General features: G+C 38.6%; 2 protein-coding genes and 1 pseudogene across 3 annotated transcripts; 2 read left to right on the plus strand and 1 right to left on the minus strand.

The window, feature by feature from the left end:
- Positions 1-4106: 4106 nt before the first annotated feature.
- Positions 4107-9579, minus strand: LOC149155502 (uncharacterized). Its single transcript, XM_089444442.1, has 3 exons — positions 8890-9579; positions 5185-8243; positions 4107-5040 (listed from the first exon to the last, which is right to left on the minus strand). Exons 1-3 carry the CDS (start codon positions 9577-9579, stop codon positions 4107-4109), a joined length of 4683 nt encoding a protein of 1560 aa, XP_089300568.1.
- A 1182-nt stretch (positions 9580-10761) lies between these two features.
- Positions 10762-11823, plus strand: LOC149155503 (uncharacterized; annotated as a pseudogene). Its single transcript, XR_016263661.1, has 2 exons — positions 10762-10975; positions 11057-11823. The product of XR_016263661.1 is annotated as an uncharacterized LOC149155503 (transcript).
- Positions 11824-12120: 297 nt separating this feature from the next.
- Positions 12121-26560, plus strand: LOC149155504 (uncharacterized). Its single transcript, XM_089445654.1, has 3 exons — positions 12121-13428; positions 26093-26250; positions 26371-26560. Exon 1 carries the CDS (start codon positions 12343-12345, stop codon positions 13414-13416), a length of 1074 nt encoding a protein of 357 aa, XP_089301780.1. The 5' UTR covers positions 12121-12342; the 3' UTR covers positions 13417-13428; positions 26093-26250; positions 26371-26560.
- The last annotated feature ends 264 nt before the right edge of the window (positions 26561-26824 follow it).

Consider the following 26824-nt stretch of genomic DNA (forward strand, 5'->3'; position numbering starts at 1 on the left):
GAGGGAGGAGTGAGTTTGTGCAGACAGGTGCATGCACCTGGACTTGGGATTGTGCTGCACCCAAGTGGTGTACTGGAACTCAGGAGTAAAATGGGTAACAACTGACTGTAAAATCGGCTGCAGAAACCACTCCGCCAGGTGTCAGCCTGATAATCATGCTTGAACAAATACGAAGCAAATTGCCCATTCCGCCAGGTGTCAGCATGAGGAACAAAGGGACGACGAAAGTCTCTTTCAAAGGGAAGGCCTATCGGCCTAACTAATAATTATGTATTTTAAACACACAATTGAATATAACAAGGGTTATAACTATATTATGTATTTTAAACACACAATTGAATATATATATAGTAGTTATTACTTACTTCTTAGTTTAAATATAGTTTAATTAAATGAAAAAAATTACAAACACAAAAATTTCATTACAAAAATAAAATGACTAATAAAATATTATATCGTGAAATGTCATCACCAAAAATTAAGAAATATAATATTTGTGTGTGTTTTATTTTTATTAATATATAAAATTGATTATAATTAAATTTATTAAAATATGTTTTTAATATAATAATAACGGCCCAAGACCCAGAGGCATCTGGCAGAAGTGAAAGCCTGCTCTCTTACGGACCACCAGCGGGTTATTACAGGTGGCGTGGTTTTCCTTGATAACAGTGATGAGTCAAACCGACATTCGCGGATAGCAGCCAGAGATGGCTGTCCTCACTGTTGGTTTGACACCTGAGTTTGATAGGTTTTGCCACCTTCGGAAAAAAAAAAAAAAAAAAAAAAAAAAAAAAAGTCATTTTCAAAAAATAAAATTAACAAAAAATTAGTAATTAAGATAGAGAATTTAGATACCCCACTTTCAAATAATATTTTATAAAGTGATATTATTAAAAATTATTTTATATAAGTCAATAAATTTGTAAAAAATATTTTATATTAAATTATTCCCTTTATAGCTAGTTTTTAACCAATATCTCTCTACCACCAATTTTTAAATAATTTTTTTTAACTAATTTATCAACGGCTAATTTTTAGTAATTAATTTACCAACCTCTAATTTGTATTGGCTAATTCTGGGCAATGATGCATCCATACTATTTATTCCTACAAATGGTTTGATTTCTCACTTTGTCCTGAGGATGAACCACATTAGTTGGTTCAAAATGTGGACCAAATCCTAACAATTTGATTAATCTGGAAGACTTATATCTAGATATAAAAGTTACTAAATAACCAATAATAAAACCTCAACCAATCACTTTACAAATAAATAAATTCAAACAATAATAAAAAATAACAAAAAATAAATTTATAATGTTTAACTATAAATAAGTGCCATAAATTTTTGATCAATACATTACACCATGCTTATACACCATGCTTATAGCAAATAACAAAAAATTATAAATTGTTATTTCTAATGAAACATTTACAAACTCATTGTTATATTACAATCAAATATCTTAAATAAAGAATATATATAGCCTTATTATTTTCCGTTCAAAATAATCATCATGTTAGTTTTAGATAAAAAATAAAGATGGATAAGAAAAACATTGTGCATATATTGATAATTTTTTTTTTTCAAAAAATAATTAATAATTTATATATTTCTATATTAAATTAATTAAAAAAATAATTTTATTATTTATTATATGTGCCAGCCTTTGGTTTTTTCATTTACTTGATATTAATTTTTTTTTTTTTTTGTTTTTTTTTAATTTGATGTTTAAATAGAAAAAGTAAAATATTAATTAAGTTACATGGAAATATAGTAGTTTAATAGTTTGTTCTATGGAAATAAATTTTATTTTAAACATAGTAATTAAAGTTAATGGATAACTTTTGATTGCTTAGCACATTTAATTCTTGCTCTTAATTATACATTAAGTAAATCCATCTTTTATCTATAGTTTTTGCTTAGAAGAAAAATTGTCTTATAAAAGCATTATGTTATGAACCATTTTGAAGGTCATTATTAATTTTAGAATAATTATTTAGTATAAAAAATATTTTAATTCATCTTAATTGAAAAACATAAAATCATATTTTGGGCAAAATTAATTAGAAAACAACAAGCTAATTGTTGAAAACTAACTAGAAAATAAAATCATAAAAATTTCAAAAAATCAAATATTCAAACTACTGGTATAATTTACACATTATATTCCAAGAGATAAAGATTAAAGAGTTTTCCACTTTCCAAATATAATTTAATTTTCATAAAAAGTTAAAAAATCAAATGTTTAAATTACTCATATAATTTGCAAATACTCGATCCATTTTAAATTCCAATCTACCCCGCGTCCAGAAGAATCAAACTCCTTTTTTTTTCATTTTTAACTTTTACGTAATTCATTGAAAATAACATTGAGCATGTATTATATATAATGATTAAATACTTTGTATCTTGATTTTTTAAAATTTATAAAAATAATTTTCAAATTTTCAAATTTAAATTATATTTTTAAATTTAATCATTTTAAATTAAATCTAAATATAAAACAATTATAGCTTAAATATATATTAACCGTATAATATATTTTATAAAACTAGAATATATATATAATCCATTCATCAAATTGCAACATTATTATATTTAAATTAAATCGCTAGTACTAGTTACTCTATAGTATTTGCTAATTTAAAATTTAATTATCATTATATTTATATTAATAAAAAAAATTAGAAAACAAATTTATAATATAGATACAAATTATTTAAATATTTGTTAATATTATTTGATTTTTATTTTTATTTATTTTTAACAAAGTCGTCTACTTGTGTATTATAAAACTTGCGATTCGAAAACTATTACAATAAGAGGAAGATTCCAAGAGCTGAGATTCAAAATTGGGCTCGCAGACCCATAGTTCTCGAAGCTCTTCTTAACTACACTTAATACTGAATTTAAACGGCTATAATGCCTTACAAAGGATCCTCCTATCCATTTATAACTACACTGCATGAGTTAGGGGGAATGTTGGGTAACCGAGTCATCCTGGAGAGGTTCCCTCTTGCTCACTCTTGTTGAAGCTTCTCCTTGCTGGCTTTCAGTTAAGGTGCGGAGGTGGTCAATGACTGCCTCCATGTGGATGCAGCGATCCTTAAGGTCTTCGATTTCTTTTTTCCTCTTCTCCAGCTTCTTTCTCTTCGAGTTTCTGTCCGCGTGAAAGTCCTCAGTGAGTTCTTTCACCTGCTTCTTCAGAGCATTGATCATAATGACATGTGCCTTGCACATATGGCAATCTCTGTTGTTAAATATGTTATCCATCGGGTTCCTTGGCTGCTGCTGGTTAGCTTGCTGATTGTTCTGGTCAGCCATCTTGCTGGGAGCGGTGAAGGCTTTGTCAGATGCTGAGGAGTTATGAGGCTTGCCGCTTGTGTAGCCGGATTGCTTTGGTGAGGCAGAGTTGAGGTGAGTGCCCTGTTGATGATTGAGAGCAGTGCTGGGAGCACAGAACCAACTGTTAGTATTGAAAAGAACACAGATAAATGGAAGATTGTTTACCCAGCTCAGATGGAGATCTGGTAAGTCCGCCCTCGTGGAGTTTGCTTGCGCTCGATGCCTGGTGCCACTGTGCGCAAAGGAAAGCCAGCTATTGCCGTTCACTAAGAGAATCTCAGAGTGTATTTGGTCTCCGGTGCTAGCCTTGTTACTGCAGAAAAGACCACCTTGGCACTGCCTCCGATCCAGAAGGGCTCTCCTGCGCGCGCTATGGTTTTGATGAGTAGTGAGGGCCTTTGGGTTCTTGATGAGTTTAAAAAGGATGCAACGGGCGATCTCCCACTCATGAATGGAGGCGGAGTGACTGATCATATCTGTCCTCGAGTGATCTGAGGTGCTCTGTGACCGTCCTTGTATTCTGTAACAAGTATGGGCATGATCACGCCTTCCTTTGATTCCGGGAGAGTGTCGAAGAGAAATGCTGTTGTTTTCTTGCATGTTCAGGTCCTGAGGCCGATTCCCTGTCCTGTACCCTCCTTTTTGGCAGTCGAGATCGATTTGTAGAGCAGAAGATCTATTTTTCGCTGGCCTGTTGTCTCGAGTTAGATGCCTGAGGTGACTAACAGTCAGATGCATTGGGATTAAGATATATCTATGGGATATCATGATCATATATTTCCTCATTCTCCCTCACCTGGCCCGTGGGTCTTTTGATGGCCTTGTTGGCCAGCTCGTCAGCTGTCTTATTATGTATTCTGAGGACGTGTTTATAAGTCACGTTGTTCATGCCCCTGGCCTGTTCAAAGATTCTGTCTTTTGTTCTGTTCAGGGCACATTGGTTGAAGTTGTTCCCCTTGTTTAAGGCTGCTATTAGGATTGCTGAGTCTCCCATCACTAGAAGGTCATGAATTCCCCTCCTCCGCGCTATGGAGATCCCCAAAAGGAGGCTATATGCTTCTGCTTTGTTGTTTGACAAAGTCCCCAAGCTCCATTCATATGTAACCATCGTTTTTCCTTGGGGGTCCTTTAAAACTCCCCCTGCTCCAGCTATGCCTGGATTGTTCTTTGAGGCCCCGTCGAAGTGTAGTGTGTGCCTTTTTTGCCTTTGGATCCAGTTGTTAACTTCCTCTTTTGACCCTCTGATCTTCCATTCACTCTGTCCAGATCCCTTGATTGTCTTGAATTTTGGATTTGGCTTGCAGTTGAATCTTTGAACCCATGCTTTCACTTGCTCAGTTGAGTATTCCGGGTCAGCTTGTTGAATCCCGTTGGCTTCAATAGTCTCAGCTATAAGCGCAACAGTTTTGGCCAGGATATTTGAGATCCTAGGTTTTTTGTCTTTGAAGATGCTTGCGTTTCTGGCGAGCCATATCTGCCAGCAGAGGTTGGAGGGAATGCTGGACCAGAGTCTCTTGGCGAGGGTTGTGTCTTTGGTTGGAAAGGGAGAGAGTTTCCCCCAGCCTTTCTGAAGGAGAGAGACCTGGTTGGGAACCTCCCCTGTCTCTAGAGGGCTGGTTATGAGCTTCCAGCATGTCGATGCTATTGGGCATTCTATGAAGAGGTGATTGAGGCTTTCTTCCTCTTTCCTGCACATAACACAGATGGAAGGCCCCTAGATCCCCTTTTTTCTCAAATTCTTAGCTGTTAGGAGCTTGCCATGAAGCAAGGTCCAATTGAAGAGTTTTATCTTCGGGATACTTTCGATTTTCCAAGCGTTCTTGTGATATTGCCAATTATTCAATGCAGCTTGTTTTTGGAGCGCTTTGTAACCTTCCCTAACCGAGTAGGTGCCTCCATTTGGATCCCATATGAAACTGTCCTCTTTCCCCTTGCTTGTGGGAGCTGCTCCTGCTAATGAGAGTTTAAGGTTGTTCCATTGCTCCTTTAGTCCATCAGGAAGATGCCTGATTTTCCAGCCTTTCCAGCTGTCATGGTCCCAATTTGAAATGTCAAAGAGAGTTGTGAGATTTTTATCAGACATCCACTGCTGCAGCGGCCTCAGATGGGGAAGCTTTTCCTTGGCTTCCTGTCCCATTATTTTGTCTTTCCATATGCTGGTTTGCTTCCCATTGCCTAGGGCTTTGGAGATATGAGATTTGAGGAGAGTTAAAGATTTTTTGATCAGCTTCCAGACCGGGGTGCATTGTCTTTCTGTGATTGTGTCGGAGAGGATATTGCTGTTGCTTCCACTTAGGTATTTTTTTTTCAAGACCTCTGCCCACCAGGAGTCTTTCTCAGTTAGAATTCTCCATATTAACTTGAATCCCATTGCCAAGTTTGCCAATCTGGGCACTTTAATTCCTAGCCCGCCTTTTTCTATGGGGAGGATGACCTTTTCCCATTTTACAAGACTGAATTTCTTCGTTTCTTGCTTTCCACCCTTCCAGAGAAAGCTTCTAAGGATGAGCTCCATGTGTTTATGGATACTTGAGGGGGCGAGCGTTATGGCGAATTGATAAATAGGGAGGGCAGATAAGATGGACGTGATAAGGATTGTTCTTCCTGCTAGATTGAGCCAGTGCATCCCCCAACTTTGAAGTTTGCCTCTAAGCTTCTCGATCAAATTAACCCATACTTCGTGTTTGATTGATTCTTTGGCCAGCGGGAGTCCTAGATACATGAAGTGAGACCAACTAGATTGGCCTGGAATTTCCAGAATCATAGCAATCCTTTGAGTTATATGTCTTGGAACATTCCAGGTATATATTTTGCATTTGTTGTTGTTTAGTTTTCCCCCCGATGCTTGAAGGAAGAGATCAAGGATGGCCTTGAATCTCCTTGCCATAAGGCTTGAAGCTCCACCTATTAGCAGAGTGTCGTCTGCAAATAGGGAGTGATTGATCCCTTTAGCTCCTCTGATTATATCCACTCCAGTGATTTCCTTCAGCCTTCTCTTGTTTTCTAAATGCAAGCTTAGAGTTTCCGCCATTATAATATAGAGAAAGGGGGATAGGGGGCAACCTTGCCTCAATCCACGGGTGCTTATGAAGGCTCTGCAAGGCCTCCCATTGATGAGCGGAGCTGTCCAATTCTGAGAGACACATTCCATGACCTTATTGATGAAATTCCTTGAAACCCCAAACTTTGCAAGCACAGTCTCCAGGAAGGCGTGATTTACCCTGTCAAAGGCACTAGCCATGTCCAACTTGATTATCATTCCTTTCTCGTTTCTAGCTATACTGCTGTGAATTGCTTCTTGAATCATAATTACATTATCGGTTATGTGCCTCTTGGGAAGGAACCCACCTTGATTGTCAGAAATGATAGAAGGGAGAATTTGTTTCAGCCTATTAGCTAGGATTTTTGAGATAATTTTATAAGACACATTGCAAAGGGAGATGGGTCTGAACCTATCAAAAGATTGGGGGCTTGGATCCTTTGGGATGAGGGCTAGGAACGAAGATTTAACACTACTTCCCAATTTGCTTTTGAGGTGGAAGTTTCTCACCATTCTGAGGAAATCTTTTTTGATAATATCCCAATGGGTTTTGTAGAAGCTTACCGTGAAGCCGTCCGGGCCTGGAGCTTTGTCCAGGGGCATGCTGTTGATGGACCACTCCACCTCTTCTATAGTGATTTCTTTATCCAGATTGCTGTTTTGAACTTCAGTAACCTTTCTTTCAATAATGTTGATGAAGTCCGGGTTTTCTTTGTACTGAGGGTCAGCTGAGAGCAGGGATTGAAAGTGATTTGTCGCGGCCTCCTTGATTTCCTCACTCTCTGTTAAATCTTTCTCATTAAACCTTATCTTACCTATATTATTTCCAGCTCTCCTTAACTTGAGGCAGTTGTGAAAGAAAGAGGTATTTTTGTCCCCCGACTTGATCCAGAGACATCTAGACTTTTGCCTGAGCTCTTCCTCCTCTTTTCGATGCTGGTTGTATAAAGCTTTGTGCATCTCCGCTTCTACCTTTTGATCTTCTTCTGTTTCTTGAACTGTCTCCCTTTCCTGATTCCATTCCTCCAAGCTTCTTTGCAACTCGGTTTTTGTCCTCCTCTCCTCGTTTGCGTGGTTTTTTGCCCAATTTTTTATGGCGATCCTTAGGTGTTTGATCTTTGATTCCCAGACATAATGCGGTGAGCCTGTTATCTCTATCCTCCATGTCTCCTTGATCAGAGATTTGAAGTCCTCGATGGCATCCCAGGTCTTGTTATATTTGAATGGGAGGGGGCCCAAATTCTCCTCTTTTTCCAAGTGCAGCGCTACAGGTCTATGATCAGAAGTGAAGCCCAGTAGGATTGAACTGTGGACCCTGTGAAAGCTGATTGCTGCACTCTCCTGAACAAGAATTCGGTCAAGTCTTTCTTTGATATTGTTTCTGCCTATCCTTTTGTTAGACCATGTGAAGCGACCATTTTGAGGGGGGATGTCTATAAATTTGTGAGCTTGTATGATGTCCTCCAATTTGTCTCTAAATGGATCTGTGAAGTACTTCCCTCCAAGCTTTTCTTCTGCGTTCCTGATTAGATTCAAATCTCCTCCAAGAAAGATCTTCCTTCCTTGTAAGGCCTCTATATCTGCTTTCAATGATTCCCAACAAGTGGCTTTGTCCCTAAAGTGGGGTGGTGCATATACATTGTAGATTGTGTATTCCTCCCTCAGATCTAGACTTTGCATGTCGATTCTAATCCACCACCTGTTTGGATTGCTGTTTATGAGATTCCATTTGCTTTTCTTCCATAATACACCTATGCCTCCTGATGCTCCTATTGCACTCACGGCTGTTCCTGAATACCTTCTAAACTTTGAGGTGCTGATTTGGAATTCTTGTTCACTAATTTTGGTCTCCTGGAGTAGGAGGAAGTCTGGTTGTTCTGAGTTCATGAGATCACGGACTGCGTTTAATTTTAGGGAGGAGCCCATCCCCCTACAGTTCCAAGAGACCAAAATCATCATTTACCTATTTTGTTGTGAGGCCCGATTTTCTCCTTCGTTTTTTCGCCGCTTCCCTTGTTCTTGTCAAGATATGTGTCTATTGGTTGCTGTGTTCCTGTGGTCATCTCTTTTGCTGCATTCTCATCTCTTATTTCCTTATTCGATTTCCTTCCCACTTTCCTTGGTGGATCCGTGGCTGTAATATTTTCCTTTGTTTTGTTCCTTGTTAGGATCCTTTCCACTGTGCGAGGGGGGGAAGCCTGGAGGGGGGAGGAGGGGGGGGTTCTGTTGCCCTTGGGGGATGGAGGGGGGATGAGGGTTCTTCTGAGGCTAGGGTTTCGAAAGGGTTGGAGGATGAGGGAATGGAATGATCCATGCTTGATGGGACGGCGGAGATGGGAGGGATATCAGTGTGGGGCACCTCTGGTTCAGGGGGAGGGTTTGATTTCTTTTTTTTTTTTACTACTTCCCATGTTTCCTCTGGGGGTTCAGAGCTGGCATTGACTTCTGTTCTAGCTTTAGAGCACCTATTAGCAAAATGACCATATTCGTGACATACCTTGCATTTGAAGGGAAGTTGCTCGTAATCCACTTGCTGTATGTGTGTCCACTGATCAACTCTGAGCTTGACAGCTTCTGGTAATCCTTTGCCCAAATCCACTTCCACGCAGATCCTCGCACAGGCGTGCATATTCTCTTTTGGCTCCGCTCTGTCCACATATTTCCCTATTCCGTTTCCGATTGCTCTAACTGATTCATCAGCCCAGCAGTGAAGCGGCAGATGCGGAAGGCGAACCCAAACCGGGACTGCATTGGGGACATCCATTTCTGGGTCGAAGTCCGGGGTCCAGCGGTTGAGGTAAAGGCCTCTGGTGTCCATGAAGTATGGTCCATTCCTAAAGATTAGGTTGCGGTCCTCCACAGTTTCGAAGAGGAAGGTGAAGAAGCCTCTTCCACAGAATCTTATCGCAATTTTCCCCTGAACCATAGCGTTCCAATTTCTTTCCACCCATCGTTGGACAGTTCGGGAGGACGGCCATAACCCCGTGAACTGCCCAACTAGTCCTCGTTCTGCCAAGGCAACAGCGGATCTCCTTGGGAGGGTTGGGGGGAGAGGGATCTCCGGTATTTCATCAAGCTTCTTGATAAATTTTGAAGCCGTGGGTCGGATCCCTTCTGGATTGTTCTCTGGGATAAGTGATGCAAAAGATTTCTCCATGTCGGCCTGACCTGTATCAGGAGATCCCATCATGCCGGAGGCGATTCGCAGGAGAAGGGAAGAGGCAAGAGGCCCAGCAGAGGGAGCAGCAGGCTGCCCTCGGCCTCAGCACGAGCAGCAGCGGGAGACGGGGCGGAAGGCCCAGGGAGGGAGGAGCAAGCGGAGCAGGAGGCTCGCAGCGGGAGCTGCGACCCAGCAGCGGAGCTGCCGAGCGCAGTCAAGGGCTCGGGGGTTTCACCATCGCCAGAGAGAAATCGCGCTCTTCCAAGGTCATATTATTTGATTTTTATTGATAGTTATAAAAATATTTAAAAATATGATATTTTTATTTGTATTCTTTTAATCTTTTTAAAAATTTGAGAGGCACTTCTTTGTGATGAAGTGTGTGTCAAATGTTTAGAAACATTAAAAACTAAATAGAAAATAAATATCATATTGGGCATTGGAGTATGTTCTAAAATCGTTTTTGCTTGGTTAATAGCTCTACAAATGGATAAGGTTTTTTTTTTTTTTAGAAAAAAAAAGCAGTGTATCATTTATATTAAGATAATATAAAAGCCTTCATGAGATACATAAAGGTGGCATGTGAAGCCATGATCCAAGATGTTTGGTCTAAAGATTCTCCAAAAAACAGGCTGACATGGGACATATGCTATCATATATAAAGCAGAATTTAGGGAATATATATGCGAAGTGTCTATTTAAGAGAAGCATCACCAAATTTCAAAAAGAAAAACTATATAGATGTATCTATACAGCCAGCTAAATTGAAATTGAATCAAATATAGCAATGATGCGATGGAGGATGTTAGAATAGACAAACGGATAAGGTTATTATAGGTGGAGGGGTTTTCCTTGAATAACAGTGATGTGTCAGCCTTCATTCGCCATTAACAATAAAAAATGACTCTCCTCAATTCTAATTTGACAATTAAATTATGATAAATTTTCCCACCACATAAAAAAAATCACCAAAAATATATAATAATCCTTCAAAACACGTCATTATACCTCATTATATATAAAACATATAAACCACTCCCCGTAAACTTTAATAATCCCTTAACAATGGACTTAATTTAATGGAAAAACTTGTTTGTCTTAATTTATTGATGTAAAAATATAATTTTAATTATCCGAAAACGGCGACGACAAAATCAACCTTGACCCGACTCTACAATTGGTTAATCCTTGGGATTGGAGTTAGTTTTCCGGAATAAATTTGAGAATTTGTTTCTGCTCTTCTTCTTATTTTCCCGAAAGAATGGCAGCAGAAAGAGCGTTTGTGTTCGGGAGCGTGGCCAAGGATTATGTGAACGCGAGGCCTCGGTATCCGCCTCGGCTTTTCTCGTTGCTCTCCTCTCTCACGCCCAAACACCAACTTGCGTGGGACGTCGGCACAGGGAATGGACAAGCTGCTCTTCAAGTCAGTCTCTGCCTTCACATGCATAACGAAACCCAGATGATCATCGCGGCTGTTTATAATTAATTTTTTTTTTGGCTGCAGATTAGCGAATATTACGAGCGGGTAATAGCCACAGACATAAGCAAGGAGCAGCTGCAGCAGGCGGAGAGGAGGCCCAACATAAGGTACGTCCTCACGCCGCCCCTGCTGACGGACGACGCACTTGATTCGATTGTCGGCCCTGAAAGTTCGGTGGATCTCGTGACGGTGGCCGCCGCGGTCCACTGGTTCGATCTGAACGCATTTTACGCGCAAGTAAAGCGCGTTCTGAGGAAGCCCGGGGGAGTGATTGCGGTGTGGGTGTACACAAAACCGTCCGTCAATCCGGCGGTGGACGAAGTGTTCGAGCGGTTCTTTGAGCGTATTCTGCCCTTCTTCGACCCGTGCGGGAGATGGGTATCCGAAGAGTACAGGACTCTGCCCTTTCCTTTCCCTTCTCATCCTGCCGCGGGAGGAGAATCGGTCATTGAATTGGAGATCGAAGAGACGAGGACCCTGCAAGAGTACCTGAGTTTCTTCAGAACATGGTCGGCTGTGGTGAATGAGGAAGGTCTGCTAAGCGACGACTTCGTTCGGCAGTTCGAGGCGGCATGGGGGAGACCCTCCTCATCACGCCCGGACTGTTAAACTTCCGCTTTTCTTAAAGGTCGGCATGCTCTGAATTGATGTTTTTGGCTGGGTTTGTATCTGATTCACCTTTTTCCAAAGGTCGATCGGCATGGTTTGAATTAATGTTTCTGGCTGAGTTCGTTTTCTCAGTCGTTTTCTCTACATATTCCAACTTAAAGAGAGTCGTGATGTTTCTGGCATACTTGGTTTCTGCTTCAGTGTCTCCACGATCCAAGTTAAAGAGATTAGCGAAATTTTAATGTACAAGACTTTCAGCTTGCGACATCTCTATATCTCTCTTGCAACCATGTGAATCCTAATTTTCGTAAAATTTATCAAGTAATTTATTTAATGTCTTTTAATATGTTTTATTGTCAAATTAAGGATAGATTTGGATTGATTACATTCAAATATTTGTCGTGAATTATGTTCATGTATATAAAATTTGTATTTTATTAGGATTAGAATGTAATTTATTGCGAGAATGTATTGTTACGCCGTGAGGGGTTTTCCTTTGAAATGAACCCCAAAACCCCGTAACTATAAGAGAATGTATTCTTACGCCGTGAGGTGTTTTTTTGAAATGAACCCCAAAATGCCTCCGTGTGTTAATAGTAGTCATCGTAGTCATTAGATGTAATGTTAAACGATTGAAGAGAAATCAACGGTATGCTAATTAATAATTAAGCCGATAGGCCTTCCTAAGCTTTTCGTCTACAATGCTGCAATCTGTTGTGCACGACCTAGCCATTGGTTCTTTCAGTATACCCTGTTTACAGCGTCCCTGGGGAGGGCGCTTTAGGTCCATTGGTTCGGCTCCTGGAACCGGGAGCTCGTTGTGTAAAGAAAAGGCTGCGGCGGCCATTGGAGTGCTGACGAGCAATGCAGAAAATGCTTGGGGAATTGCGGCTAATGGTGGGGTTTCAGTGCTGATTCATATTTGCAAATCGGGAACCCCGGTTGCACAGGCCATGGCTGTAGGGGCGCTGAGGAATGTGGCCGCTGGCGGAAGAAGAGGCGATTACTGTTTTGCTCAATCTGGTATGCCGTCTGCGCAAGAAAATGCAATAGAGTGCCTGCATGCAATGGCTTCCCAAGATGAGAAAATGCGTCAGTTGATTGCCAAAGAAGGCGGAATTCAAACCTTGTTACGTCTTTTAGAAGAACCCACTACGCCCAAATCGCAGGAGCTCGTCATCAGAGCGATAAATAGTCTTTCTGCTTCTGTCAGCACTGCTAAAGCCTTGGTTTCTTCTTCAGGGTTTCTGAAGCAGTTGGCTTCTATTCTGAAAAATGGGCATTCGACTGTCCAGCAACTGGCTGCTTCCTCTATCTGCAATCTTTCATTCAGCAATGAAACCAAGAAGGCATTGGGTGAAGCAGGGTGTATTCCCCCTCTGGTGAAGATGTTGGAAGCCAAGCCAAGCACATCTCAGGAGGCGGCTGCTCAGGCACTTTCTGCATTGCTTGTTGTGCAGACCAACAGGAAGGAATTCATCAAGGATGACAAGAGCGTGGCCCGTCTGGTGCAATTGCTGGATCCCAGAAACCAAACTCTGGCTAAAAAGTTCCCCCTTTCTGCATTGTTGGCTCTCTCAACCAGCAAAACTTGCAGGAAGAAGATTGCCACAGCTGGAGCATGTCAACATCTGCGGAAGAAGATTGCCACAGCTGGAGCATGTCAACATCTGCAAAAGCTCGCAGAGATGGAGGTTGCAGGTGCCAAGAAGATTCTTCAAAGACTCGCAGGAAGCCGGCTCCGCAACATCTTCAGCAGGAGATGGAGAGAATAACTGATCCAACAGGTACAGAAAACCCAACATCTACACCTAAACCACAAACCCTATTGCTGTCAATTATAAACTTTAATGCTCTCTTATTTCAATATCTGCTCTGGCTCTCCCTTCTCCTAAATCCAGTCCCTCTCCTTATCACCATAATTGGTGCTAACATCATCAGCTGCCATTGCATAAAAATTTATAGTATCCAGCATGCGGGTTTTGCTCCTTGCCCTCTACAGTTACCATGTTTTATATCTCTAAATTCTAATTATTCGACTTTTAGGCCTTGTTTCATAGTCACCACTGGGTCATGAAATTACCCTAAAATCAGATGCAGAAGAGTGTTAATTATTAATTTGGTTTGTTTAGGTCCGTGCCATTTATTTCAGAAGGCAAGGATTGTCCCAGTGTTTTCGGGCTTATATAATTTATTTACTGAGAATTTGTCTTGTGATCAAGAACTCTTGATCCAGGTGTCAGCCATTCTGTTGTTTGTGCATATTCTGGTATGGGTTGACACGGTTGGGAAAGGAATGCAATCCTCTGAACTCATATCATATATATTGCCAAAATATTATACCTAATTCAGTAGCTAACACATTTTTTCCCAACGTGATAAGCTACTGGGTAGCTAATTCAGTAGCTAACACATTTTTTCCCAACGTGATAAGCATTATGCTTCAGTGTGTTTAGTAGCTCTAGCATATCTGTGCAATCACTTCAAAGATCAAATAATCTGTACAAGGTTTTCGGACAAATTTTGTTCATAGTATCAGCTGTGGCTACAAGGGGTGTACTGTGTCTCGGATTCCTCTTTTACCGATATTGAAATAAACAATACGATGTAATAATTTAATCTGATTTGTCAAGCGCAAATGCCGTGCCTGTGTTTCTTTGTATTGTTCCTGTCCATGGTTTTTGGACCAATTTTGTTCATAGTATCAGTGGTACTGGTGACTACATAAGCTTTATTGTCTCAGATGCTTCTTTACCTATACTGAAATAAATTATATAATGTATTAATTTAATCTGATTCCTCAAAGCACCAATGCAGTGACTATGCTGTTTCTTTCATGGTTCTATTTCCAAACACACAGCGAGAATAGACTCTCTATTGTTCATCATCCACCGTGTATACACCAAGAATCAGGATTCACTAACAGGTTAAGGTATAAATTAAGAGTATTGTGGCATTTTCATTCAGTCTGTTATATCATCCCAGCTTTTTATCTTTCATTAAATTAAGGAAATTTTATATAGATCAGAAAACACAGTCGAACATCTTTTCAGTTGAATAGAAACCTAAATAATTACATACACCGGTACGTAAATAACAAAATATGAAGAGTAGGTTTGATCCTATGCATGCAATGGCATAAATATCTATCTTTACTTATATCTATTTACACTGGAACAACCTTTTCTCATAATCAAAGTGTTTAATAACTCTGGTTTCAAATTTACAGAATGATTTTCTGTTTCTGTTTTTATTATCAAGTTGATTTTATAATTTGCAGTTCACTTTAAACTAACCGTAATATACTTATTTTCAATATATTTTACCAATATTTTTCAAAATATTTTACCAGTATTTATCAATGTAAAAACTAGATGAAAAACTTAAACATTAGAGTTTCTGTCTCTGTTATTTAGATGTTATTTTAAGAAAAGTATCGAGTATTACCTGAGCTCCAACAGCAGTAGCTTCTAACTGCACTGAAATTCCCATGTCGTAAGATAATTCTGAATCAGGATTAAATGCAAATTTTCTCCCATTTTTGGAGTTTTCTATGACATGTTTCAAAACTGAAGCATACATTATATGCTCTGAAAAACAGTCCTCCTCTGTAGTATCCCAGGGCTTTTCATGGCTCTGCATTGTCAAATGAAGCATCTTCAAAACGGTGTCAGAATTCTCAATACAAGCTGCACCACGGCTTGAGCAGAACATGTAAGTGCCAACAGGTCTATATGGGCTTCTCTGTGTGATCCTGTCCGACCACTTTTGAGAATCAAACACATAGCTTGGAGTATACTGCAGGACATTATTAAGAAGAATCCGGCAAGCGTCTTGAATAAAAGAATATGGAACTTTGCCATGCCAATAGGGAAAAATAGCAGTCAAAGGTGCAGAAATTGCCTCAATCGGTGCAAGGAGCATCCGAGGAACAATGTCATGCTTGGAAACCACATGAAAAAAGTTGCCTCCCCAATTCTCACGGCCAACTGCTTCAACAAGTCTTTCATCTCCGACCAGAGGGCAACCAAATGTGATACAAAAGGAAGAGATTTGCCTTATCCTCTTTTCCAGGAACCACAGTGTAGCCAAGGTTGCAAGTTGCAACTACCCCTCCCAAGGAATGACCCACAAATATAATGGATTTGAGTTTTCTTTGTCTGGAGTCAGTAGAAGCCTGTAACTGATCGATCTGGAATACATCAACACAATGTTACTTTTCCCTTTGAATTTCAATAATTTCATCTATAATAACAGAAGTAAACCCTCTTGTTGTGAAATCGAGTTTACTTTTGACAGGTGCATTTAGATAAATCACTTTACCTTTGCTTGGAAATTTGTTTTCTCCATAATATCCAGGAACAACTTAAGAGCTCCCTGATGGACTTGGGCTGTTTATCATCGTAACCCTTGAGGCAATCTGAGAATACCTGGTTGTTTGTTTCTATAGTCCCCTCTCCATCGATGAAACTTTCAATTCTGAGAAATGATGGGAAGGCAACATATGTAACGCCTCCATGCTCCTTCAGACTAAAACTCTCTGAATTATTTGCACGACCTGACTCTTCCCAAGCATTCAACGGTATTTCGCATGAAGCCAGAAAAGCTGCAGTCTCCTGACCAACAGTCAACCTGCAACAACAAATGAGTAAATTAGCACCGTAAGGGAAACCGAGTATGGATCCCTCAAAATTTGGAATTCTGTGCATACAATTTTGCACATTTTTATGAATCAGGAGATAGGGATGCCTTCATTATCTGAGATGAAGATCAAAAAATGTGACAATGAAAAACACTATATAAGATTACATATACAACCTGGGCTTCTAAACAGGATAACTGAGGTGTCTATCACACTGAAACCACTTAGCTTGCCAATTACTGCAGATCAAGAACCAGATTATTGCATCTGCCATTACTGGACAGGAATAACTCACAATACTAATACCAAAGCTGTCCTCCCCTGCCTACACCTCAGGAAGATTAATACCCATACTATTCAAGGGGAAAGCCTCCTAAAGCTTAGCGGGGAAATGATGGACCTAGAGCCTGCAATAGATGAATGGGTAATTTTACAATGAAAAAACACTATATAAGATTAAATATACAAACTGAGCTTCTAAACAGGATAACTGAGGTGTCTATCACACTGAAATCACTTAGCTTGCCAAAAACTACAGATCAACAACCAGATTATTGCATCTGCCATGACTGGACAGGATCAAACTCCCATTACTATACCACAGCTGTCTTCCCCTGCCTACACCTCAGGAAGATTAATACCCGTACTGTTCAAGGGGGAAAGCCTCCTAAAGTTGGCTGGTAAATGATGGGCCTAGAGCCTGCAATAGATGGATGGGTAATTTAAAATGAAAAAACACTATATAAGATTACATATACAAACTGGGCTTCTAAACAGGATCACTGAGGTGTCTATCAAACTGAAACCACTTAGCTTGCCAAAAACTGCAGATCAACAACCAGATTATTGCATCTGCCATTACTGGACAAGATCAAACTCCCATTACTAATACCACAAGTGTTCTCCCCTGCCTACACCTCAGGAAGATTAATACCCATACTGTTCAAGGGGGAAAGCCTCCTAATTATAAAATCAACCTAATAATTTGTAGACGATGTTTTTGATATAGGGCAAGAGAAACACAGAGCTATAACTCTCTGTTTTTTAGGTACCTATGTTTGATTCTAGACTTGGGAAACACAGAGCACTGTCTGTTTATTAGGCACTTGTGTTTTTCATTGTCACTAGGGAAGCCTGCTCTGCCTACCTACGTGTGTCAGAGAGGTTTTAGCTTTTTCGGTCTATGTTCAGAGCATTTTTAATGTGGCATTGTTAAATCTATTTTGAGGTGTAATAATGGTATTTCACAGAGATGAGAAACTTTTTCAATTTACTCTCCAAGCCAGCGAAGCTCAGAGCTTTAATGAAAATTGATGCTTAATATCATCATCCACCTTCTTGTTACCTCTTTGTTACAATGTATGATGTTTCATATTGGCCTGGTGAATATAAAACGATGGTTTTATTAGGAAAATACAATTCATTGAGAAGAAGGTGATTAAGGAATTTAGACTTCTGTGATCCATAACATTGTCAAGATAATCTTCGGCAAAATCACATAATCAATCTTTTGTCGACGCGTTTCGAACCAACCAGTGTGGTTCAACGTCAGGACAAAAATCTCAACATAGAAATATTCCAAGATTACTTATAACATCAAATGTATGAATAATAATAAGAAGAATAAGAAAAAGATAACTCGTAACATTACATGAACAATAACCATAAAATATTACACTAAATAATGTGATGGAATATAATAAGAAAAAGATGATGTTTTTGGTTTTTATTGAGAAGAATCTGTTGGTCTCTTACTTCTTGCTTTTTGGTGACATGGAGTTAATTTCAACTACTACCACTATAACCTAACAACTACTATTATTATGATCTTTAAATCCTACTTGCAAGCACAAATGAAAACTTCTTACGTCACATAAATATCAATTACAATATGATTTGAACAGAGATTACATTGTAAGGTTTACATAGCAATACACCAAAACAGTGAAAAACAACATTAAAGTGAAAAACAACATTAATGCTAATAGACAATTTTTCTCCTTTTTCCATCCATGTTGATGTTTGTACCCAATTGAAAAAGAGAAATATTTGTTATTTTTCTCATATTTGTTATCCTGTGGGCAGAGAGTGAGTCTTTTCTTAAAAAACAAACTCCCAAATTAAGTGAAATGTATATGTGGGATTCTGAAGCAGGAAAGGAGATGGGCCAGGATGGATATGGACAAAATATTTGTGAACTGGACAAAGGATGAGACAAAAACTTTAATCATAGATGACACATGCATTTGTTTCTGGTTGGATAGGGGACAGCCTTACCTTTCAGCATCTCAAATGTGTAAAGTCGTGCATTTTTCAAAAGCCATAGACGCCGCATATAACGCTACTACTACGCAGCACCCACCACCACCACAATACCTGGGTGGTGCGTTCGCTTTATCCACGAAAATGACCGACTACTAACTAAAGACGACACTACACAGAAGATTCCATTGGCCTGTGTTCGAAACGCCTTAACAGTTATATCCACATTAAGTTAACAGTTATATCCATCGAATAAATCATGTAAGGCTGATTAAATTTACATATTTGCGGTTATTTAATTGGATGGAATGATTGTTATCTTTCCATGTGGATTTAAATCTTTACCAAAGACATGTTGAGCTTTGAAGCATCTTTGTTTTATTATAAAGTTGACTTAAATGTGGGCCAGAGCCAATTTATCTATTCATCAGAGTTTTATTTGATACAATGATTAACAATATTTTGGATTTTCTTGATTGTGGTTATTTAATTTGGTGGAATGATTGTTATCATTGTTATCTTTTCCATCTAGGTTTAAGTCTCCACCAATGACAGGTTGAGTTTTGATATTTTGATGATTTTTGTTATAATGTGTTCAAGTATAATTGTAGGCTGACCGGTGGTTGGGTGAAATGATTGTTATCTTTCTCATCCAGGTTCAAATCTTCAGCTTTGATATCTTGATGAATATTATTGTAATGGCTTACAGCCCCAGAGAAACACTCTTGAGTATAACTATGAGCTGGCTGGTGGTTCAGATCTATGTAAATACCATGTTGAGCTTTGATATATTAATAAATATTGTTATAATAACTTAAGATGTAAGAAAAACACTGTGAACTACTTAATATCAGCAATCTCACTCTTTCCTTAAACTATAAAAGAGGTTCATTTTTTTTGAAGAGGTTAATATCAACAATCTCACTTTTTCCTTCAACTATAAAAGATGTTCAATTTGTTTCAAGAGGTTCATTGCTTTTTTGTTTGATAAAAAAGAAATGTTTCACATTGCTGTCATAACAATGTTTCAATGCCCTAATACTGTTTCTGCTTGTCTAAGGCCCAAGACCCAGAGACATCTGGCAGGTGTGAAACTCTGCCCCCTTACTGACCACCAGCAGGTTATTCCAGTTGGGGCGTGGTTTTCCTTGAATAAGAGCGATGCATTAACTGTTAACAGCCAAAGATAGTTGTCCTCACTGCTGGTTTGACAACTGAATTATGATAGGTTTTTCCACCTTGTTAAAAGAAAACGCAATATTTCATAATTTTATTCGATGAAAGTTGATCGTAAATCATGAGCAAAGTAATGAAGTTCCAAGGTTGGTCGTAAATCATGAGCAAAGTAATGAAGTTCCAGGGGATTCGAAGATCGTTCACTGCATTAAAATGCGAGAGTTACATGGTCCAGCTAGCCAGCCAGCGTTACCAAAGGATAATGGAATATTTCATCAAATTGATCAAGAAAAAGCACGGAAAGGATATTAGTAAGGATAACAGAAATGAAATAAGACATTCAATGTGTTCCTTGTAATATAGATATAAACAAAACATCTAAAGAAAAGTAATTGCACAATGATCCACTCCAAGAAAACAAGGTTTTCCACAAACCAATTAACTCTTCTAGAAAAATTCAACAATTCCAATTTAATAATCCTATCGGCCTCTCTTTGTACCTTTTGGGACAATTGCTAGTAACTAATACGTTAATAAATCGGTTTTAGTTAATAAATTGGTTTCTGTTACGTACCAAACTTTACCCTAACGACCTCACTAAACCCGTCCTGCCCGCGGATATCCGCGTTTGATGCAGAGGAGGGCGGGGGTGTTGAGGATGGCGCAGCGGAGTTGCTGCAGAGGAGGGTGGCAGACCTGCAGAGAAGGGAGAAGGGTTTCGACGAGGGCCGCAGAGGACGAGGAGACTTTCTTCGCTGCATGAGGGCCGCGTAGGCCGTTTTTCCTGCAGATCGTTTTGCCCTCGCCCTCTGCCTATTATGGTGGTAGTTATGAGGTTTTATATATATTTGGGTCACTGTTGCTGTTCGTGAAAACCTGCAGGTGTATGGAGGATTGATTCTACTCTGTGTAAGGAGAAATCCCTACAAGATTTTTCAGGTATGCATTATTATTATCTCATGTGAGAGGTTCCTCTGGATATTTTGCTCATGTGCATAATCGATTTTTTAAACTACTGTTATCTGAAATCCCTGTTACTTCACTGTCTCATGTGAGAGATACCTCTGGATATCTTGCTCATAGATAGAATGGGTGTGTAAAACTGTTGCTATATGTGCAATACGTGTTAAGTTTTGTCTCATGAACTTTGGTTCATTACTGTGCATAGATCAATGGTTGCATATTACATTTACTATTTGCTTAACGACTGTGTATGTTTCATTTTTTGCATCAAAAGTAGCAAATCACCTCCCAAGTCCATAATCTGAGACAATGCCCCTTTTAGAGCTGCAAACCAACCTCAAGAAGCATTCCTGTTCTCAAATGTGGTCTTCTTCGGTGCTGAGACTCGAGAGTCTGTAGGAATTTTCTTCCTTGTTCATGGGCCTTCTATGTATCTGTTGTTTCTATAATTTTGGTTCGTTTCCTTTTGGTTGTCTTCTAATCTAACCGGGTCTTATTTTCGTCCTCTCAACTTTTTGGATCCCACAGCAGGCCATCTATGGAAGATCTATTATGGCTCTGAATGTCCTTCCACTTGCTATACCTTTTTTGTGCAGCCTGTCATTAGACGGCCTGCATCTTGGCAGAGTTTGCATTTGAAGATTGTACTTCCATAGTCATCTCGCTGGGTTCATTGAGATCCTTTCAAATCTAGGTCAACCCTATGAGGCATACCTTTGTTGACAGTTCTACGCATGTTTAGGTGCAATTGAAGATTTTACTCTCCTCGTTGGTCTATAATACCTGAGATAAACATTGGTAAAAAATTACTTGAATCTTGCAAGGGGTACCAACCAATAGTAAAGGGTACATGCGTGAGGCATTGAACCATTAAGCATAATTTCATTGTAAGTATCTCTCATACGTTCATAGTTGAATTAGGTGCTAACCAACCGAATCCAAAAAATTGAAATCCTCTTGAGCCACTTGTAACATCTATTTCCTGCAAGTTTTATCCGTTTTATACTTCCACTGAGTGTACTTTCATTACAGAAACCCTTTTTGTCATTTCCACTGAGTGTGAATTGTTTAAAAACTCAGAATTGTTTAGATACTTTTTGGGTCATGAAATCGGTTTCAGCAATAATCTGAGCCAGACCAAACAGTTCCTTCTTTTATATGCATTATGTATATTAGATCCCCTGCCTTAACACTCTAATCTGTAGGTACTTGTTGACACAGACCATCCTATGGTCAAATCATGTTAAAACATGGACAGTGAAGAAAGTCAAGATATGTATTTCCAGTTCAACAAAATGGGGGAGATTTCAAGCTCACACAAGCTTTTTGTCTCTGACCCTCAGGAGCATAGCCCCACTTTAATGACGACTGATATGACATTTTCTAAAAGGGCAACAACATAATTGTATTCTGCATTTATTATTATATAGCTCAGGAATCTTGCTTTTCATTTATCCAGGCTATTAAAAGTCTTGATTGGCCCTAGATTGTATGCCTGTGGGCCAGAAAGCTGCATGAATTTGTACTATGTTTTCATTCTGAATAGTTTCCAGGTTTCCAAGAGTGCCTTTTTTGGAAAAGTTTTCCCAGCATCAGATGGATATTACACATGAATGCTCAGTAGAGTCCCCACCTTGTTAGAGAATGTCCACTCTGCCATGAATTGTACATTAGCCACAGAGCAGATACAGAGTCTTATAATTTTGATTCAAAATTAATTCCCAATTGAATTGATTCAGTTATATATATGCTTTCTTGATTATTTAAACTTTATTCCTGTTTGATTGGCAATTTATCTTTACTGCTGTTAGAGGATGTTGTCTATTCTGCTAAAACAAAACCACCAACCAGACATTGCTTTTTTCTCCTTGTTTGAATCGATTTTTGTATCCACTTTCCATTGTCGAGGATTTGGCAAAGGGATCTTATGCTTTCTTGATTATTTAAACTTTATTCCTGTTTGATTGGCAATTTAACTTTACTACTGTTAGAGGATGCTGTCTATTCTGCTAAAACAAAACCACCAACCAGACATTGCTTTTTGCTCCTTGTTTGAATCGATTTTTGTATCCACTTTTCACTGTCGAGGATTTGGCAAAGGGATCTTGATGCTCTGTGGTCTTCTTCATTTCATTTTTTCCCAAATTCGGCTGTGGTTGGTTTTCTTCTCCTGGTTCCTGATCTCAATTGTGGTCTTCTCCTGTGCTGAGACTTGTTTTCAATGATTTGTTCAGATGGTTTCTCTAAATTCAAACTTCTGTCAGTGATTCGTTCTGTTGCCACGATAGTCAGAAATAATGATGAATAATGCAATAATTGGTTTGTATCTTATTGTCAAGTTCAAAGATTAGAAAAGGAAAACTAAAACAAGGGAGCCTATGCTGAACAACAAATAAATTTCATATTGTTTATGCTTCTAAGGGTCCTATTTGAAGCAAATGGCACTGGAAAATATTGTCTACTATACATCTGCATGAGTTTCTACAACAACTTAGATTTGCACATTGATTTATCATGATTCGGTGGCTTGCTTCTATCCCAAATGTTACATTGGAATTTCATGATGTCATCCTTGATTGGCTGGAGAATTGGCATTGCCAAAGCACATTCAGTGGACACCACATTGAGTTGGGATATGTTCGAGGGTAATGTCGGTTGATGGTTGATTGAAATGCATAAATTAGAAGTATATTCGCTTAGCCTGATAAGGATTTTTAGAAGAATAAAGTAGAAATGTGTTCTCATTAATCTTTTTCATAGCTACTTAAGATTTTTTAAAAGCATAATCCTTCATTTAGTATCATGATAAGATCCTCTTCTAAGGTTAGTTGTGAACTGGTGAGAGTTTACCACAACTAGCCTAGGGTTGATTTTCATGCATTCTTGTCTGGTTTCTACTTGAGAATCCTTCATGCAACACATCCCCACTCCCATGCAAGGGCAAAAATTGGGTAGTTTCTGTCCCCAACAAAAAGAAAATTGGGTAGCTTCTTTCCCCAACAAAAAGAATTGATGCTTTACGTTCTCTAAAAAGGTTGGGAGTTATCAGTACTAGTTGGGAAAATTTGGGGACGTGGCCTTTCACACTTAATGGGGTTAACATTGTATCTTAACACTCTAATATGTAGGTTTTTAAATTGTATTTTAAATCTCTGGTCTATACTTTGTACTGAAGGGGAATAATTCTAACTTAACCAATGTAGTATTTCATCCATGGACCATGATAGAAAATCCTTTGCCATCAATTGTACATTAGCCACAACAGATACATAGTCTTATAATTTTGATTCAAAATTAATTCCCAATTGAATTGATTCAGTTATATATATGCTTTCTTGATTATTTAAACTTTATTCCTGTTTGATTGGCAATTTAACTTTACTGCTGTTAGAGGATGCTGTCTATTCTGCTAAAACAAAACCACCAACCAGACATTGCTTTTTGCTCCTTGTTTGAATCGATTTTTGTATCCACTTTCCACTGTCGAGGATTTGGCAAAGGGATCTTGATGTTCTGTGGTCTTCTTCATTTCATTTTTTCACAAATTCGGCTGTGGTTGGTTTTCTTCTCCTGGTTCTTGATCTCAATTGTGGTCTTCTCCTGTGCTGAGACTCGAGAGTCTGTAGGAGTTTTCTTCCTTCTTCATGGGCCTTCTCTGTAGCTGTTGTTTCTATAATTTTGGTTCCTTTCCTTTTGGTTGTCTTCTAAACTAACCGGGTCTTATTTTCGTCCTCTCAACTTTTTGGATCCCACAACAGGCCATCTATGGAAGATCTATTATGGCTTTGAATGTCCTTCCACTTGTTGTACCTTTCTTGTGCAGGTAGTCATTAGATGGCCTGCATCTTGGCAGAGTCTGCATTTGAAGATTGTACTTCCATAGTCATCTGGCTGGGTTCATTGAGATCCTTTCAAATTTAGGTCAACCCTATGAGGCATACCTTTGTTGACAGTTCTACGCATGTTCAGGTGCAATTGAAGATTTAGAGATCTATTATGGCTCTGAATGTCCTTCCACTTGCTTTTTTCTCCTTGTTTGAATTGATTTTTGTATCCACTTTCCATTGTCGAGGATTTGGAAAAGGGATCTTATGCTTTCTTGATTATTTAAACTTTATTCCTGTTTGATTGGCAATTTAGTTGTTAGAGGACGCTGTCTACTCTGCTAAAACAAAACCACCAACCAGACATTGCTTTTGCTCCTTGTTTGAATCGATTTTTGTATCCACTTTTCACTGTCGAGGATTTGGCAAAGGGATCTTGATGTTCTGTGGTCTTCTTCATTTCATTTTTTCACAAATTCGGCTGTGGTTGGTTTTCTTCTCCTGGTTCCTGATCTCAATTGTGGTCTTCTCCTGTGCTGAGACTCGAGAGTCTGTAGGAGTTTTCTTCCTTCCTCATGGGCCTTCTCTGTAGCTGTTGTTTCTATAATTTTGGTTCCTTTCCTTTTGGTTGTCTTCTAAACTAACCGGGTCTTATTTTCGTCCTCTCAACTTTTTGGATCCCACAGCAGGCCATCTATGGAAGATCTATTATGGCTCTGAATGTCCTTCCACTTGCTGTACCTTTCTTGTGCAGCCAGTCATTAGATGACTCACATCTTGGCAGAGTCTGCATTTGAAGATTGTACTTCCATAGTCATTTGGCTGGGTTCATTGAGATCCTTTCAAATTTAGGTCAACCCTATGAGGCATTCCTTTGTTGACAGTTCTACGCATGTTCAGGTGCAATTGAAGATTTTACTCTCCTCGTTGGTCTTATGAAATTTTATAAATTGACCTAAGAAATATCTGAACTCTTCCATAAGAACTACTCTTTTACATTACCCCATAAAGAAAGGAGAAACAGAACGTCAAGGTCTCACATTCACAACAATTTCAAGAGTACCTTCTCTACAAGATCTCTGGATTAGCTCCGCATTCAGTTTCGATCGTTACAGTAAAATGAAGGACAACAAAAACATTGCTCGCAGAAAACACGTAGAAGAAATTCTTTGTTCAATTCCGCCTCCAGATAATCTGCTCCAACCCATATTTTAACATCACGAAAAGGTTTCCTCCATTTATTTAGCTCATTCTATTTCATAACATACTTTTCATATATTTCAACAACAACAAAATTTAATCAACATTAATAATTAAGAAAATATTAGAATGTCTTTATATTTTCTATACATCTCATTCTAACATTTTCTTTGTTTTGCAATAGGACATATGGACTCAAAAATAGCATACCTAAGCAACTAGAAGTAGAATGGAAAGCAAAAAATATGCGTCTCCAACTACGCATAAATCTCCAATGGTGTTCAGTATGCCATTATTCACCATGCATCTTCCACTAAGCAAATATTAGAATGTCTTTATATTATCTATACATCTCATTCTAACATTTTCTTTGTTTTGCAACAGGACATATAGACTCAGAAATAACATACCTAAGCAACTACAAGTAGAATGGCAAGCAAAAAATATGCGTCTCCAACTACGCATAAATCTCCAATGGTATTCAGTATGCCATTATTCACCATGCATCTTCCACTAACAATATATAAATCCCGATGGCAAAGGTAATTTCATTTCCATTCGTTCCAAATTCATTTTAACACAACTCACCTGCAAAGTATTACTAATAAATTTCCACCACTGATTTACATATTACTAATTCTAACAAAATAAATATTTTGCAGGTCCATTACTGCTTCTTCAGGTCTTCGATGCCTCCGACATGTTTTGATACAACTTCAAATATGGAATGACAAGCACAATGCTCTTTAGAATATTATATTGCTTCTCGAACCTCTTTTGTTACAATTCACTATTTGTATTTTCCATTTGAAACTTAAAAAAGGAAGTTTCAAGATCAAATACCATTTTGATAGTTTATGTCTTCACAACCAATTCATTGTCAATGGGTTTTAACATATTTTGTTAACAAAATCAATTGATTTTAATGAATATAATACATGTTTTCAATATATCTTCATATTAATTTAATTTCCTGTTTGAATAATGATTTCTTAAATAACCCTATCTAAATCAATATGGATACCCGGTTGCACGTGAATTCATTTGTTTACCTTCACATTCAACTACGCAATTTTTACCAAATACAAACAAAGGTCTCTAAACAAGTTCAACGGA

Source organism: Pinus tabuliformis, chromosome 9, assembly GCF_031772625.1.
Source record: "Pinus tabuliformis cultivar Carrire ecotype Pingquan chromosome 9, CPIR1, whole genome shotgun sequence".
Classification (NCBI taxonomy): Eukaryota; Viridiplantae; Streptophyta; class Pinopsida; order Pinales; family Pinaceae; genus Pinus; species Pinus tabuliformis.

Bases quoted from the DNA above. Each gene is read 5' to 3' on its own strand.
- LOC149155502 (XM_089444442.1), bottom strand. From the start codon at position 9,579: ATGGGATCTCCTGATACAGGTCAGGCCGACATGGAGAAATCTTTTGCA. The intron at 8,244-8,889 runs GTATGTCACGAA...CTCCTACTCCAG, and splicing joins AACTTCCCTTCAAATGCAAG to GAGACCAAAATTAGTGAACA. The intron at 5,041-5,184 runs GCAATATCACAA...TGTTATGTGCAG, and splicing joins CAAGCTGCATTGAATAATTG to GAAAGAGGAAGAAAGCCTCA.
- LOC149155504 (XM_089445654.1), top strand. From the start codon at position 12,343: ATGCTGCAATCTGTTGTGCACGACCTAGCCATTGGTTCTTTCAGTATA.